Source organism: Salvelinus namaycush, chromosome 3 (genome assembly GCF_016432855.1).
Source record: "Salvelinus namaycush isolate Seneca chromosome 3, SaNama_1.0, whole genome shotgun sequence".
Classification (NCBI taxonomy): Eukaryota; Metazoa; Chordata; class Actinopteri; order Salmoniformes; family Salmonidae; genus Salvelinus; species Salvelinus namaycush.
In genome coordinates this window covers 33,741,978-33,757,946 of record NC_052309.1, presented here as the reverse complement: position 1 = coordinate 33,757,946, position 15,969 = coordinate 33,741,978, and the positions used below count along the sequence as shown (strand labels likewise).

The window sequence follows — 15,969 nt, the reverse complement described above, 5'->3', positions numbered from 1 at the left end:
AATTCTTGTTCTTTGTCTCTGTGATACTGTAATTCTTGTTCTTTGTCTCTGTGATACTGTAATTCTTGTTTTTTGTTATGAACCTGCAACCAGTCAAAATCTATTGAGCAGTCAGTACTGTTAATAAATGGAAAGCACAATGTTCAGGGCCATACAATTTGTCCATTGTACAGTATACAGCCTACAATGCACTGTACTACAGTATACAATACTAAAAGGGACAAAAATCAAAGGAGTAAACATGTGATCAATGTGCTTCTACTTGTCTTTGGGCTGGGTCAGGCCAGAGCACTTCGTCGACATCACAAGCAATATTGTCCCTCCTGAGGCAACGGGGGAAGAAGCCTCTTGTGTGCCGTATCCAGCCCTGACATGATTCCTCACCTATATCACCACAGGCTAAATCCATGGCTTGCAGCAGATTTACTCTGGTGTAGGGTTGTCTATCATACACTTTCCATCTCCAAGAGGAGAAAAACTCCTCAATCGGATTCAGGAAAGGCGAGTATGGAGGGAGGTACAAGTTCATAAACTGCCCATTGATGTTAAACCATTCCCTTACCTGAGCAGCTCGGTGGAAACTGACATTGTCCCACACCATCATATAGGTGGGAATGGGATTCTCATTTAGCTCTTGACCCTGCTGCTCTTGAACCTGCTGCTCAAATAAAATATCTCTTAGATTGGCAATAAATCTTAGAAGGTGCTCGGTGTTATATGGCCCGAGTGTAACATGGTGATGTAGAACACCATGGTTGCTGATAGCAGCACAGATTGTGACATTGTCACCTCGTTGACCAGGGACTTCAACAATGGCCCGCTGTCCAATCATGTTTCGGCCTCTCCTTCTCCTCTTTGTTAGATTGAAGCCTGCTTCATCGACAAAGATGAACTCATGGGGTCTGTCCAAGGATTCCAAGTCAAATATTGTCTGTGTAGAAATACAATATACTGTATGTAGGATTTTGTAAGTCGTACAGAGACGGTGCTATACTGTAGAGTACAATTAGGCTTCTGATTCACATACATTGTATGTACTGAAGAGTAATGTCATTCACATAGTATGTGTTAGTACTGTAGACAATCTGGATTACAGTAAATGTTTCTGAATGTACACTTACTTGCACATACTGAGCTCGCAGTTCTTTCACACTTGGTGAGTTGCGCTCAAAAGGTACTCTGTATATTTGTTTCATTCGCATCCTGTTACGATGGAGGACACGGTCAATTGTGGAAATTCTCACACTGTCGATTCCCTGGAAGTGTGTGTTGTGTTGTATCACTCGTTCCTGGATTTCTCTGAGTCGTATTGCATTATCTTGAAGGACCATGCCAACTATAACGGCCTCTTGCTCCCGAGTGAATATAGCTGTCCTTCCACCTGCATGTGGCAGCCTTGCAATTCTACAAAAAGTAGTTGTGCAGTTACAAAACATATTCATGCAGTACAATAAATACAGTGATTAACTTTACAAATGTCTATTGAAACAGCTGCATATAGTGTAGTACAGTAAATTTGCAATTACAAAAATACAGTAGTATACTGTACCTGTTCTCTTCTCTGAATGTCCTTACTATGGTGGACACAGAAAATCGGCTCAAATTGGGTTGCAGTCTAAGTCCTGCTTCCCTCATTGTCAGTCCATGGACAAGAACATGGTCTATAACTGTTGCTCGAATTATCAGATATTTCCACTCTTTGTCTTCCTCTTCGTCCTCCTCTTCCTCGCCCTCCTCCTCGTCGCCCACCTCGCATAATCACTCGTCCTCGTCCTCTCACATTGTTTCTTCTATCCATTCTCAGACTTTCTCCTTCCCACCTTCAACAACCTGTTTGCTCTCTGAACTGGCTTATATTGGTTGTGTCGCATCATTTGAAACTTGTTAAATACATTTTTACTGGTTGTGTTCAATCAATGACATGTGTTCTCTATTTGTATTTGATTGTTGCCACTTGTGTTTACCAGTATGGATGACATGTGCATTAGAGTGCAGAATGTGTTTTGAGAATGAGAATGTGTTTAGAGTTTTGCTGAAAAGTCTAAGTGAGATCTGCATATTGTGTTTTACCATGTGAAATGGTTTAAGGTATTGACAACAGACTGCATAATTAGCTAAATGAGTCCAGGCAACTGAGAACTTTGTTCAGCCAATGGGGTTTAGTGTTTTAGCAATTGAGCAAAACTGTAAAGGGTTAGTTCATCTGAATTACGCAATTACATATTGGTTTCCTTACCGTATACCTATGGACAAGGTATTTTTGTATTTTTAAAATATAATTGTTGAGTTTTAAAACATTATTTTAAGAAAAAAGATTGTGGTGTTATTGATTGTAACTGGCGTTATTGTCATGTCCCTGGTGTTACCAGCAAGAACAGTAACACCAGTGATAACGCCAGTGACAAATCTGCAGACAAGATGGCATATCTAAGATGGCGGCCACTGTTGCTCAAACAACACTTCTTAAATTGTAAATAAATCACTTAATCATGCAATTTTAATTTTAATCCAATTTCCTTTCCCCTTTCTATAAACTGTATAACACCAGTGACACATCTTAAGTCCTTGCATGAAATCACCAAGTTAATCATCAAATTGTTAACATATGAAGAGTACACACTCACCATGTGCTTTTCAAAACAGTGCCGTCTCCAATGAACCTTTGATCCAGGAAGAATTTGGCAAGGATGTTGTATTTTTTCAAAGTTGTGGTTTTTATACATTTTAACACCAGTGACATGAAATTGAGGGACAGCTATTACTTGTAAATTATTTGTAATATTTATTTGATATTTTCATTTAAGTAGTCCACTAAATAACTGTAATACTTTCCGTTGTATTATGACATTTAAAGAGGGAGAAAAATATATTTTTAAACTCAAAATGTCTCTAAACCATGACTCCTGACCTGAGGGACAAGCCAATTTCATGGTACTGACCGTGCTCTACAATATATATATATATTAAAAAATGTTTGCAATACAACTGTCTTACATATGTTTTTATTAATAATAACAAAACATTTTATACACCTGTCAGGAACGGGTGTGGCTGAAATAGCCGAATCCTCTAATTTAAAGGGGTGTCCACATACTTTTGTATATATAGTGTATGTACGCAATTTTCAGGGACCACTTTTGGTTTGTGAGCGCTACTTTCCAAACTCATGGATAGCATTTTTGTGTCTGTGTCCAGTATGAAGGAAGTTAAAAGGTAGTTTCGAGAGACAATGCTAACTGGCGTTACAAGGGCTCCAGGACCAGTGGAAGCAAAATAGCCCCATAACATCAACAATCCACCACCATATTTTACCTTAGGTATGAGGTACTTTTCTGCATATGTCTCTGTTTTTAAATGCCAAACATACCTCTGGTCTGCGTGGCCAAAGAGCTCTATTTTCATGTGATCTGACCATAGCGCCGGTTCCAATCCAAATGCCAATGCCGTTTATCAAACTCCAGGCGGTGCTATGTTCAGATGACTTGAAATGGAGCTCTTTGGCCATGCACATCAGGGGTGGGTTTGGCGTTGAAAAAGGGAAGCATATGGAAGCATTATTTGAATTGAAGAGGGCAGTCCATAAGCTCAAACTAAGGATATCAAGGATCTGGAAAGATTCTATATGGAGGAATGGTCTAAGATCCTTCCTAATGTGTTCTCCAATCTCATAAAGTATTTTTAAAGAGGCTCAGTGTCGTTATCCTCGCAAGGGTACTGAAAACAGGGGTGCCAATAATTTTGTCCCCTATCTTTTGTCTATTTTGAAAAAAATGTATTTTTTATTACTTGTTAAACAAAATCTCTTTGAGCAACTTTATTAGTATAAAATATAAAGTATTTATTATTTTATACAGTCTTTTGTGCTCATCTTTATCAAGGGTGCCAATAATTATGGACCTGACTGTGTATCAAACAATTTTCGCTCCCTACCTTCCAGATGGCCCTGAAGGATCTACTGTAGTTCAAAAGTATTCACACACAGTCATGTCCAATTGCCACTGGTCCTTACCACACGGGCACATCAATGGACCACTTTCCCCATCCCACCTGCCTGGTCAACCCCCTTTTCACTACTCCTGCCCTGGGGCGTCAGACGAGCTGTAGGAGCAAGTCCTGGAAGGCCTGCAGATTACGGGAGACAATCAGGCCATCTGAGCCTAGCTGGGCAGCCAGTAGGAACAGCCTCCTCTTGTCAGCCACCGCCCCCAGAGACAGGGCTTCATGGAGCTCCGACACACTCAATGCGTTTGGCTTGTCCTAGAGGGGACACAAGACGGACAGTGAAGTTTACTATCAAGTCACACTGGGTGTGATGAGCACCTGTTAAAATGACTAAATCATAAATAAAACAGTTTGACAATCTAAACAGCAATGCATGGATGTGTCACAATACTGGTCATGACAGTTGTAACATCACACTTATAACAGTATTACAAATTCTTTATAACACTGCTCAAGTGAGGGGTTACTAACAGTATGTGCTCACTGGAGAGCATTCATGTATCCAGTATACGTGTATCCATATCTGAGACACTCATATTGCCCACACTAAGATCAACATATTTAGATAAAAATTGAATACGTTTCCATTCTCTTGGTGTTTCTATCTCCGATGGAAATCTGCCCATAGACAGTATAAACCCGTATAATAGTCAAGGTCACCTGTTTGTTCCCCAGGACCACCACAGGAAGTTGTGAGTGCAGTCTGAGGAGGCGATGCAGCTCAGCCTTGGCCTGTGGGAGACGTCGTCTATCAGAGGAGTCAACCACGTACACCAGGGCATGCGTCTTCCCCAGGTACTCTGCCCAGTACATACGCAAATCCTCACCCCCTCCAACTGGAAGACAGCAGACAGAGGTAGGAAGTTTACTTGAGAGGTGTTGCTAGGCAATAAGGAAGATGTATGAACTTATGTTTTCTACTTTCTTATTTGTTTGACACACTACAAGAAGGCCAAATGAATTATTCCACTCAAGAAAAGGTAAATGATGCATGTTGTCCAAACGTATGAGTGAGTCTAAGCAAAGGCACATGATTATAATGCTTTTGGTAAAGCCACTGGCATTTTCAGGGCTAATCTGATAGTTTAAAATCCATGTGACCAAATTAAAGGTGATAGAGAAGGCTTAAAGCACTCTGCATGGAGTCTTACAGGCCAGTTGAATTGCTCTGCAAGCATATGCAAAAATCTGTTGTGCAAACTGCATAGCTTACTTTCTAGGAAATCCAGCTGACGGGCAGGGGCACTGAGGCTTATAAAGTTGAAGCCCCTGGTGGGACGGCAGTGCCCTCTCTTGTCTCCGTCTGTGGCTGTCAGCCCCTGAAGCATACTGCTCTTCCCAGCTCCGTCTAGGCCAAGGACTAGCACCTGGCGCTGTCCATCCTCCTCCTGCTCAACATGCAGACACAGCAGGATGCCATCAGAACACCTGTTCTCTCACAACAGCAACATGAAGTTATCTTATTCCATTTTTCTTTCTTCTCAAAGGTACAGATATATAGATCATTGTTGCTCCTGTAAAGTGCAGAACTGCGATATGTTTTGTTTACATACAGTGCCTTCGGAAAGTATTCAGACCCCTTGACTTTTTCCACATTTTGTTACGTCACAGCCCTATTCTAAAATGGATTAAAATCCCAAAATTCCTCAGCAATTTACACACAATACCCCATAATGACAAAGCGAGAACAGGTTTTTAATACAAAACAGAAATACCTTACATAAGTATTCAGACTCTTTGCTATGAGACTCAAAATTGAGCTCAGGTGCATCCTGTTTCCAATGATCATCTGTGAGATCTTTCTACAACTTGATTGGTGTCCACCTGTGGTAAATTCTATTGATTGGACATGATTTGGAAAGGCACACACATGTCTATATAAGGTCCCACGGTTGACAGTGCATGTCAGAGCAAAAACCAAGCCATGAGATCGATAGAATTTTCTGTAGAGCCCCGAGACAGGATTGTCGAGGCACAGATCTGGGGAAGGGTACCAAAAAATGTCTGCAGCATTGAAGGTCCCCCAAGAACACAGTGGCCTCCATCATTCTTAAATGGAAGATGTTTGGAACCACCAAGACTCTTCCTAGAGCTGGCCGCCCGGCCAAACTGAGCAATCGGAGAAGGGCCTTGGTCAGAGAGGTGACCAAGAACCTGATGGTCACTCGGACAGAGCTCTAGAGTTCCTCTGTGGAGATTGAAGAACTTTCCAGAAGGAATACCATCGTACACCAAGGCCTTTATGGTAGAGTGGCCAGACGGAAGCCACTCCTTAGTAAAAGGCACATGACAGCCCGTTTGGAGCTTGCCAAGAGGCACCTAAAGACTAAAAATAAGATTCTCTGGATTCTCTGATGAAACCAAGATTGAACTCTTTGGCCTGAATGCCAATTGTCACGTCTGAGGGAAACCTGGCACCATCCCTACGGTGAAGCATGGTGGTGGCAGCATCATGCTGTGGGGATGTTTTTCAGCAGCAGGGACTGGGAGACTAGTCATGATCGAGGGAAAGATGAACGGAGCAAAGTACAGTGAGATCCTTGATGAAAACCTGCTCCAGATCGCTCAGGACCTCAAACTGGGGTGAAGGTTCACCTTCCAACAGAACAACGACCCTAAGCACACAGCCAAGACAACATAGGAGTGGCTTTGGGACAAGTCTCTCAATGTCCTTGAATGGCCCAGCCAGAGCCTGGACTTGAACCCGATCGAACATCTTTGGAGAGACCTGAAAATAGCTGTGCAGCAACGCTCCCCATCCAGCCTGACAGCTTGAGAGCATCTGCAGTGAAAAATTGGAGAAACTCCCCAAATACAGGTGTGCCAAGCTTGTAGCGTCATACCCAAGAAGGCTCGAGGCTGGAATCACTGCCAAAGGTGCTTCAACAAAGTACTAAGTAAAGGGTCTGAATACTTATGTAAATAATGTAGTGTCATACCCAAGAAGACTCGATACTGTAATCACTGCCAAAGGTGCTTCAACAAAGTACTAAGTAAAGGGTCTGAATACTTATATAAATGTGATATTTCAGCTTTTTAAAATTTTATAAATTAGCAAAAAAATCTAAACCTGTTTTCGCTTTGTCATTATGGGGTATTGTGTGTAGATTGATGAGGGGGGAAAACGATTTGATCAATTTTAGAATAAGGCAGTAACGTAACAAAATGTGGAAGAAGTCAAGGGGTCTGAATACTTTCTGAAGGCACTGTACATCAGTATTTTTCACTATCTGTCCCTGTAGGATTACCAGTAAAGTATAGATAATGCTGCAGTATTTCACAATCACTTGCATTTTTGTGTGCAATGCAGGCAACAGCCTCTGTTGTTGTGACCCCACGGTACTCAAACCAAAAACAGATTTAAAGAATCGCTCACTTATGTATAGAGCCATGTCATCATGGAATGCTCTGCCACCAGAGGTTACTCAGGCAAAATCCAAGTTTAGCTTTAAAAAACAGATGAAAAACATATTGTATCACAGCTCATCTCCTCTTTCTAAAGATCTAATTTAACTGTACAGTAAATAAGAATATAAAAATGTGTTTATGAATAGTGTGTAAATAGTATGTTGTCTTTCCTATATATAACTCGAATTTAATGTAATATCTTATGATGTTCTTGTCTCTTACTGTTCTGTACTTTGTATGTTTTATGTGGACCACAGGAAGAGTAGCTGCTGCATTTGCAGTAGCTAATGGGGATCCTAATAAACTAAACCGCCAATAGCTGTCTACTTGTGCCACAATAGCTGCATTTGCACTTTGACCACTATGTAATGTTGTTATGGCACCAATGTTAGTTACATCAGCTCTATACCATCTCATTGGTTTGTGAGAGGCACATTTGAGGAGTCAGCAAGTTTCTCAGCAATTCTCCCTCGATTACATTAACTGTAGTCTAATCTGGCCTCTTTGTGTGAATCAAGACCAATGAGCTCCTGAAAATCATATTAGTTAATTTCAGGTAATATGCCCATGTCCGTATAGGGCAGGCTATAGTCAGAGGAAATGCTTCAAGTATTATTATGACTGTGAATTACTTTGGAATGATTTGCATTTTCTACTTTAACATTAGACTATTAGTGTGTATTCTCTTCTACTGTAGCTTTCTTGGACCGTAAATCTTGTATGATTCTCATTATGTGCATCATTCTTTATCAAAACGCTTCATCATTATCAACGTGAAGTCAGATTGTCAGTTTATCAACATGGTCTGAGATGAACGCGCATCATTGTCATTTGCATTCTCTGGGCTGGAAGGCCCCATGTCGATACATAAGTGATTCGTTAAATCATCTCTATGCCTGCATGCGTTCGATTCCACATTCCCCTTCAGAACTTTAACGCTCTGGCACGTAAAGAATCCAGAGATAAACCGTGAAAACTGTGCGTCTGTCCCCCGATTGCAACAGTTACAGAGCCATAAACTTATGCCGACTGAACATTCCTACATGGCAAAGCTTACCTCTTTGATCATGTAATATTCCGCTTCGGGAGACCATATTCGCCTTCTGTATAAATAATTTAAGGCGATAAACAGCGCGGACCCGAATGCAGCCACCGCTGCAGTTAGGGCGATGGATATGTGCCGAAGCAGAACCATGTTGCACTTCTGGAAGCCCGGATAATGTTGCGTTCCAGGACACAACAGATAGCCAAGGATGAAATTATCTAATGACTTCCACTTTTGACAGTGCACCTGATCTCTCCGCGTTGTTTGTATTGGAAAGAGCCCCGTCAGCACCCTCCTTGTACCCTTCAGTCGGTTCGATTCGTGACGACAGCAGAGGGTACGGGCTGCGCAACAACAGCTACTGACTGGCCAAAAGTTTTGAGAATGACACAAATATTAATTTTCACAAAGTTTGCTGCTTCAGTGTCTTAGATATTTGTCAGATGTTACTATGGAATACTGAAGTATAATTACAAGCATTTCATAAGTGTCAAATAGTTGTATTGACAATTACATGAAGTTGATGCAGAGTCAATATTTGCAGTGCTGACCCTTCTTTTTCAAGACCTATACAATCCGCCCTGGCATGCTGTCAATTAACTTCTGGGCCACATCCTGACTGGTGGCAGCCCATTCTTGCATAATCAATGCTTGGAGTTTGTCAGAATTTGTGGGGTTTTGTTTGTCTACCCGCCTCTTGGGGATTGACCTCAAGTTCTCAATGGGATTAAGGTCTGGGGAGCTTCCTGGCCATGGACCATCATGCAGGAAAAGGCACTGTTCGTCACCAAACTGTTCCTGGATGGTTGGGAGAAGTTGCTCTCGGAGGATGTGTTGGTACCATTCTTTATTCATGGCTGTGTTCTTAGGCAACATTGTGAGTGAGCCCACTCCCTTGGCTGAGAAGCAACCCCACACATGAATGGTCTCAGGATGCTTTACAGTTGGCATGACACAGGACTGATGGTAGCACTCACCTTGTCTTCTCCGGACAAGCTTTTTTCCGGATGCCCCAAACAATCGGAAAGTGGATTCATCAGAGAGAATGACTTTACCTCAGTCCTCAGCAGTCCAATCCCTGTACCTTTTGCAGAATATCAGTCTGTCCCTGATGTTTTTCCTGGAGAGAAGTGGCTTCTTTGCTGCCCTTTATTGACACCAGGCCATCCTCTAGAAGTCTTCGCCTCACTGCGCGTGCAGATACACAGCTGGTCAGCTGGTCCTTTTGTGGCAGGGCTGAAATGCAGTGTAAATGTTTTGGGGGGATTCAGTTCATTTGCATGGCAAAGAGGGACTTTGCAATTAATTGCAATTCATCTGATCACTCTTCATAACATTCTGGAGTATATGCAAATAGCCATCATACAAACTGAGGCAGCAGACTTTGTGAAAATTAATATTTGTGTCATTCTCAAAACCTTTGGCCACGACTGTACTTTGTGGACGAAGCCTCTGAGTTCACTTTGAATGTAATTGCAGAAGGGCATGTCAGTTCCCTTGAAATAACAAAAATATTATCTATATAATAGTGCCTAAATATTTACCCTACAGTGCAATTTACTGTCACAGATGTCCTGTTTTCTTTTGAACTGTAGTTTATAACCAGATCATAATGACCTATATTTAAAACACTTCCAGTTGTGAAATTAGTAAATATTGAAAACATTTGTGAACCACACTAAAGTAACCAGTGGACAGTGAAATCATTGTCAAAAAAATGAAGAACACCTTCAATAAAATCTGACCATTGCAGGGCGTCACACACTTGTCACACAACACAGAGCAACAGACATTTTTCACCAAACCAATTATTTAATTGGCTCGTGTCCTTTATGTTATAACGTAAGAGTTCCACATTATTCCAGATTTAAAACCTAACAAAATGTTAATATTCTAGTAAAAATAGGGTGGAATAAAATGTTGGGCATAGCCTCTCTGCATATGCTGCGTTCAAAGCAACTGGGAACTCGGAAATCTCCAACTTCTGACTTTATTGCGTTCAAGACAACTGAGAACTGGGAGGGAAAAAAACAGCTCCGACTGGTCAAATCCAACTTGGAATTCCAAGTCCGAAACTCTGGCATTTTTTCTAGAAGTCAGACTTTCCGACCTGAAGATCACTGACGTCATGATATGACCTCGTTTTTTTTCAGAGTTCCCAGTTGTCTTAAAAGCACATATAGATCTGACACAGCTGGAGTAAGCAACCAATAATACAAATTCAATACTCTGTTCTACTCTTGTGCCTATTGGCAAGGGGTCAGTTTGCAATAAAGCATGCATATGCCAGTTTTTACGCAAAAGTTGCCATTTATAAAACATTTACTTGACCAGTTGTCTTAGGTCTCTCTTTGTGTTGTTCTCTTGTCATGATGTGTGTTGTGTCCTATATTTTATATATATATATATAACAAAAAATCTTCATCCCAGCACCCCTCCCCACAGTAGGCCATCATTGTAAATACGAATTTGTTCTTAAATAAAGGTTAAATAAAAACATTAAGATAATGTGCTTAACTTCTAGAAAACTTGAGACCATGCGAGCATAATATTTCTGGTGGTTGAAGTATTTCATTGCAAGCAGGTAAGCGGTATTTTGTGCAAATAGGGGATATGACACGCTTATTCATAAAACCCCAAAAATAAGAAAATACAACAAGATTTAATAATTTGCCCTTAGTGGGATGAGCAAAAATCTTTGCCATAACAATTTTAAAAAATCTATTTCCTGATTATTTTATTTCCATGATCATTGCAGAATCAAATCAAATCAAATGTATTTATATAGCCCTGCTTACATCAGCTGATATCTCAAAGTGCTGTACAGAAACCCAGCTTAAAACCCCAAACAGCAAGCAATGCAGGTGTAGAAGCACGGTGGCTAGGAAAAACTCCCTAGAAAGGCCAAAACCTAGGAAGAAACCTAGAGAGGAACCAGGCTATGAGGGGTGGCCAGTCCTCTATTGGCTGTGCCGGGTGGAGATTATAACAGAACATGGCCAAGATGTTCAAATGTTCATAAATGACCAGCATGGTCAAATAATAATAATCACAGTAGTTGTCGAGGGTGCAACAAGTCAGCACCTCAAGAGTAAATGTCAGTTGGCTTTTCATAGCCGATCATTGAGAGTATCTCTACCGCTCCTGCAGTATCTAGAGAGTTGAAAACAGCAGGTCTGGGACAGGTAGCACGTCCGGTGAGCAGGTCAGGGTTCCATAGCCTCAGGCAGAACAGTTGAAACTGGAGCAGCAGCCGGCCAGGTGGACTGGGGACAGCAAGGAGTCATCATGCCAGGTAGTCCTGAGGCATGGTCCTAGGGCTCAGGTCCTCCGAGAGAGAGAAAGAAAGAAAGAGAGAAAGAAAGAGAGAATTAGAGAGAGCATACTTCAATTCACACAGGACACCGGATAAGACAGGAGAAATACTCCAGATATAACAGACTGACCCTAGCCCCCCGACACAAACTACTGCAGCATAAATACTGGAGGCTGAGACAGGAAGGGTCAGGAGATACTGCGGCCCCATCTGATGATACCCCCGGACAGGGCCAAACAGGCAGGATATAACCCCACCCACTTTGCCAAAGTACAGCCCCCACACCACTAGAGGGATATCTTCAACCACCAACCTACCATCCTGAGACAAGGCCGAGTATAGCCCACAAAGATCTCCGCCACGGCACAATCCAAGGGGGGCACCAACCCAGACAGGAAGATCACGTCAGCGACTCAACCCACTCAAGTGACGCACGCCTCCTAGGGACGGCATCGAAGAGCACCAGTAAGCCAGTGACTCAGCCCCTGTAATAGGGTTAGAGGCAGAGAATCCCAGTGGAGCGAGGGGAACCGGCCAGGCAGAGACAGCAAGGGCTGTTTGTTGCTCCAGAGCCTTTCCGTTCACCTTCACACTCCTGGGCCAGACTACACTCAATCATAGCACCTACTGAAGAGATGAGTCTTCAGTAAAGACTGAAAGGTTGAGACCGAGTCTGCGTCTCTCACATGGGTAGGCAGACCATTCCATAAAAATGGAGCTCTATAGGAGAAAGCCCTGCCTCCAGCTGTTTGCTTAGAAATCCTAGGGACAATTAGGAGGCCTGCATCTTGTGACCGTAGCGTATGTGTAGGTATGTACGGCAGGACCAAATCGGAAAGATAGGTAGGCGCAAGCCCATGTAATGCTTTGTAGGTTAGCAGTAAAACCTTGAAATTAGCCCTTGCCTTAACAGGAAGCCAGTGTAGGGAGGCTAGCACTGGAGTAATATGATCAAATTTTAAAATAAATTCTTAACATTTGATGGTTTCATACTCCCTAAATAACATATTCAACAAATTAGAATACAATTAATTCAAAGATTCACTATGCAGAAATTGTGCCATTTCCTGGTTGCGAAAATTGTAATAGTTCGCCAATTTCAGTTTGGGACTAAACCATCTAAACCGCTGTGAAATGTATTTTCCATATCCCAAAATATTGTATTTTCAGCTGGTGTACAAAACAGAAAGTAAAAGATGCAAAACCGAAACATAAGAACCTGAAACATAGCACATAGAACAGACCGCTTGTTAGACTTGCTTTCAATGAGAATGACAGATCTAACACACTTTTCTGTGAATTGGTTGGGTGGCCCAAAAAGTTACATATTGCATATTTAATTGGACCTACTTCAAAGTATTAAATAGATAAGCTATTTCAAATATTATGCTATATATGATCAGATCCGGACCTCAGGTTAAAATGTTACATTAGAACATAACAGTAGAACAGAGGATTAACTTTGTTATTTCAAATGTCTAGGGTAGGCCTAGACAATGTTTCAGAATTTGTGGGCAGTTCAGCATATTTAGGTTCCAGGGAAAATAAAATGCATTTAAAAAAAAAAGATGTTATCTGCAAACTCGCCAAACCCACTGGCTCCAGGTCATCTACAAGTCTTTGCTAGGTAAAGCCCCGCCTTATCTCAGCTCACTGGTCACCATAGCAGCACCCACCCGTAGCACACGCTCCAGCAGGTATATCTCACTGGTCACCCCCAAAGCCAATTCTTCCTTTGGCCGCCTCTCCTTCCAGTTCTCTGCTGCCAATGACTGGAATGAACTGCAAAAATCACTGAAGCTGGAGACACATATCTCCCTCACTAGCTTTAAGCACCAGCTGTCAGAGCAGGTCACAGATCACTGCACCTGTACATAGACCATCTGTAAATAGCCCATCCAACTACCTCATCCCCATACTGTATTTATTTATTTATGCACCCCAGTATCTCTACTTGCACATTCATCTTCTGCACATCTACCATTCCAGTGTTTAATTGCTATATTGTAATTACTTCGCCACCATGGCCTATTTATTTCCTTACCTACCTTATCTTACCTCATTTGCACACAATGTATATAGACTTTTTTTCTACTGTATTATTGACTGTATGTTTGTTTATTCCATGTGTAACTCTGTGTTGTTGTATGTGTCGAACTGCTTTGCTTTGTCTTGACCAGGTCGCAGTTGTAAATGAGAACTTGTTCTCAACTAGCCTACCTGGTTAAATAAAGGTGATTTTTTTTTTTTTTTAAATAAACTGCAACAATTTGCCATAGTTTTATTTCAGAAATAGTCACTCCTTTGCTGAATACTACAGTGAAAGACTGAGTCACTGCAAAACATTCTGGCAACACCTTCAAGAACTTTATCATCTAGTTTGCCATGGCCCTCCCTTTTTGAAACTTTGTGGCCTAATTCCAAATCAAACAGCAAACTAGAGAAGTACATTTCCTGAAGAAAATGTGTGTGCTTGCTAGCTTTTTCAAAAGTATTTATGGTTTGAAGTAAGTTATAGTAGTGGTAGTGACTGCAGTAGTAAGGGTAGTGACTGGTTATACTGTTGAAAAAGTAGGTAGATGGAAAAATGTATTAATTGGCTGATTGATTGGATAGAATAGCCTGAACACGAGAACGTTGGTTAGGTGTCTCTACCTTGAACGGTTCAAGAGTAACTGTTGGAGAGTTATTTTATGCAAATGTATATAGTTATAGTTGCTACAAGTTAATTATTTGAAGTTAGCCTGAAAATGAGAAAATTGGTTTGGTGTATAGCTTGAACAGTGAAACAGTTACTGTTGGCGAGTTATTTTATGCAAATGTATATGGTTCAATCGAGTACAAGCTTAACTGAATGACAACAGAGAGAATATAATAAGGAATTTTATTGAATTTTTTGGGGTAGGCCTCGTTTCCAAGGAAGGCTCCTCAGAGCCAGATGCTGATGACCGGTTGTCCTGTGCTGGACATCTGGCATTGAACCCCTCTCCAATGAAAAAAAGTTACTCAACAGGGAGAAGGGACATGGCGGAGAAATGGTTGGATCTAAAGACAAGATAAATAGATGTAAAAGAGATGTATGTAAAGAATAGACAAAGTGCAATTCTTCTGTAATGGGAAGTATCATATGGAATGTGTTTGGTTGAAATGAGACGTGTACGTCTACACAGCCACGCATGCAGTAAGAGACATGCATGATTAACATGAAACACTAACCTAGAATTGAATCCAACAATGCATGCCGTAATGATTGACATGAAACACTAACCGAGCTTTAGTGCACACCAAAATGCAGGACGATATGGGCATCTGCCCGAGTCACAGGCCCAAAAAGGACCTGCTAAGTGCATTGTTACTCTGAATTATTTAGAATAAATGTTATGTATGATGGTACAGTTGAAGTCGGAAGTTTACATACACCTTAGCCAAATACATTTAAACTCAGTGTTTCACAATTCCTTACATTTAATCCGAGTAAAAATTCCCTGTCTTAGGTCAGTTAGGATCACCACTTTATTTTAAGAATGTGAAATGTCAGAATAATAGTAGAGAGAATGATTTCTTTCAGCTTTTATTTCTTTCATCACATTCCCAGTGGGTCAGAAGTTTACATACACTCAATTAGTATTTGGTAGCATTGCCTTTAAATTGTTTAACTTGAGTCAAACTTTTCGGGTAGCCTTCCACTATCTTCCCATAAAAAGTTGGTTGAATTTTGGCCCATTCCTCCTGACAGAGCTGGTGTAAACTGAGTCAGGTTTGTAGGCCTCCTTGCTTGCACATGCTTTTTCAGTCTGCCCACAAATGTTCTATAGGATGGAGGTCAGGGCTTTGTGATGGCCACTCCAATACCTTGACTTTGTTGTCCTAAAGCCATTTTGCCACAACTTTGGAAGTATGCTTGGGGTCATTGTCCATTTGGAAGACCCATTTGCGACCAAGTTTTAACTTCCTGACTGATGTCTTGAGATGTTGCTTCAATATATCCACATAATTTTCCTGCCTCATGATGCCATATATTTTGTGAAGTGCACCAGTCCCTCCTGCAGCAAAGCACCCCCACAACATGATGCTGCCACCCACATGCTTCACGGTTGGGATGGTGTTCTTCGGCTTGCAAGCCTCCCCCTTTTTCCTCCAAACATAACAATGGTCATTATGGCCAAACAGTTCTATTTTTGTTTCATTTGACCAGAGG

General features: G+C 41.4%; 2 protein-coding genes across 2 annotated transcripts; both read right to left on the bottom strand.

Annotated features, from left to right (window-relative positions):
- Positions 1–152: 152 nt before the first annotated feature.
- On the bottom strand, positions 153–2,227 carry LOC120030492. Its single transcript, XM_038975904.1, has 3 exons — positions 1,550–2,227; positions 1,122–1,404; positions 153–931 (listed from the first exon to the last, which is right to left on the bottom strand). Exons 1-3 carry the CDS (start codon positions 1,633–1,635, stop codon positions 248–250), a joined length of 1,053 nt encoding a protein of 350 aa, XP_038831832.1. The 5' UTR covers positions 1,636–2,227; the 3' UTR covers positions 153–247.
- A 1,562-nt stretch (positions 2,228–3,789) lies between these two features.
- On the bottom strand, positions 3,790–8,763 carry arl10 (ADP-ribosylation factor-like 10). Its single transcript, XM_038975915.1, has 4 exons — positions 8,468–8,763; positions 5,216–5,390; positions 4,663–4,838; positions 3,790–4,257 (listed from the first exon to the last, which is right to left on the bottom strand). Exons 1-4 carry the CDS (start codon positions 8,603–8,605, stop codon positions 4,090–4,092), a joined length of 657 nt encoding a protein of 218 aa, XP_038831843.1. The 5' UTR covers positions 8,606–8,763; the 3' UTR covers positions 3,790–4,089.
- Positions 8,764–15,969: the final 7,206 nt, after the last annotated feature.

Excerpts from the sequence above, each read along its gene's own strand:
- LOC120030492 (XM_038975904.1), bottom strand. The coding sequence starts at position 1,635 with ATGAGGGAAGCAGGACTTAGACTGCAACCCAATTTGAGCCGATTTTCT. Across the intron at positions 1,405-1,549 it reads ACATTCAGAGAAGAGAACAG|AATTGCAAGGCTGCCACATG; the intron begins GTACAGTATACT and ends TACTTTTTGTAG. Across the intron at positions 932-1,121 it reads TGCGAGCTCAGTATGTGCAA|ACAATATTTGACTTGGAATC; the intron begins GTAAGTGTACAT and ends ATTTCTACACAG.
- arl10 (XM_038975915.1), bottom strand. The coding sequence starts at position 8,605 with ATGGTTCTGCTTCGGCACATATCCATCGCCCTAACTGCAGCGGTGGCT. Across the intron at positions 5,391-8,467 it reads AATATTACATGATCAAAGAG|GAGGAGGATGGACAGCGCCA; the intron begins GTAAGCTTTGCC and ends CATGTTGAGCAG. Across the intron at positions 4,258-4,662 it reads TGGTCCTGGGGAACAAACAG|GACAAGCCAAACGCATTGAG; the intron begins GTGACCTTGACT and ends TGTCCCCTCTAG.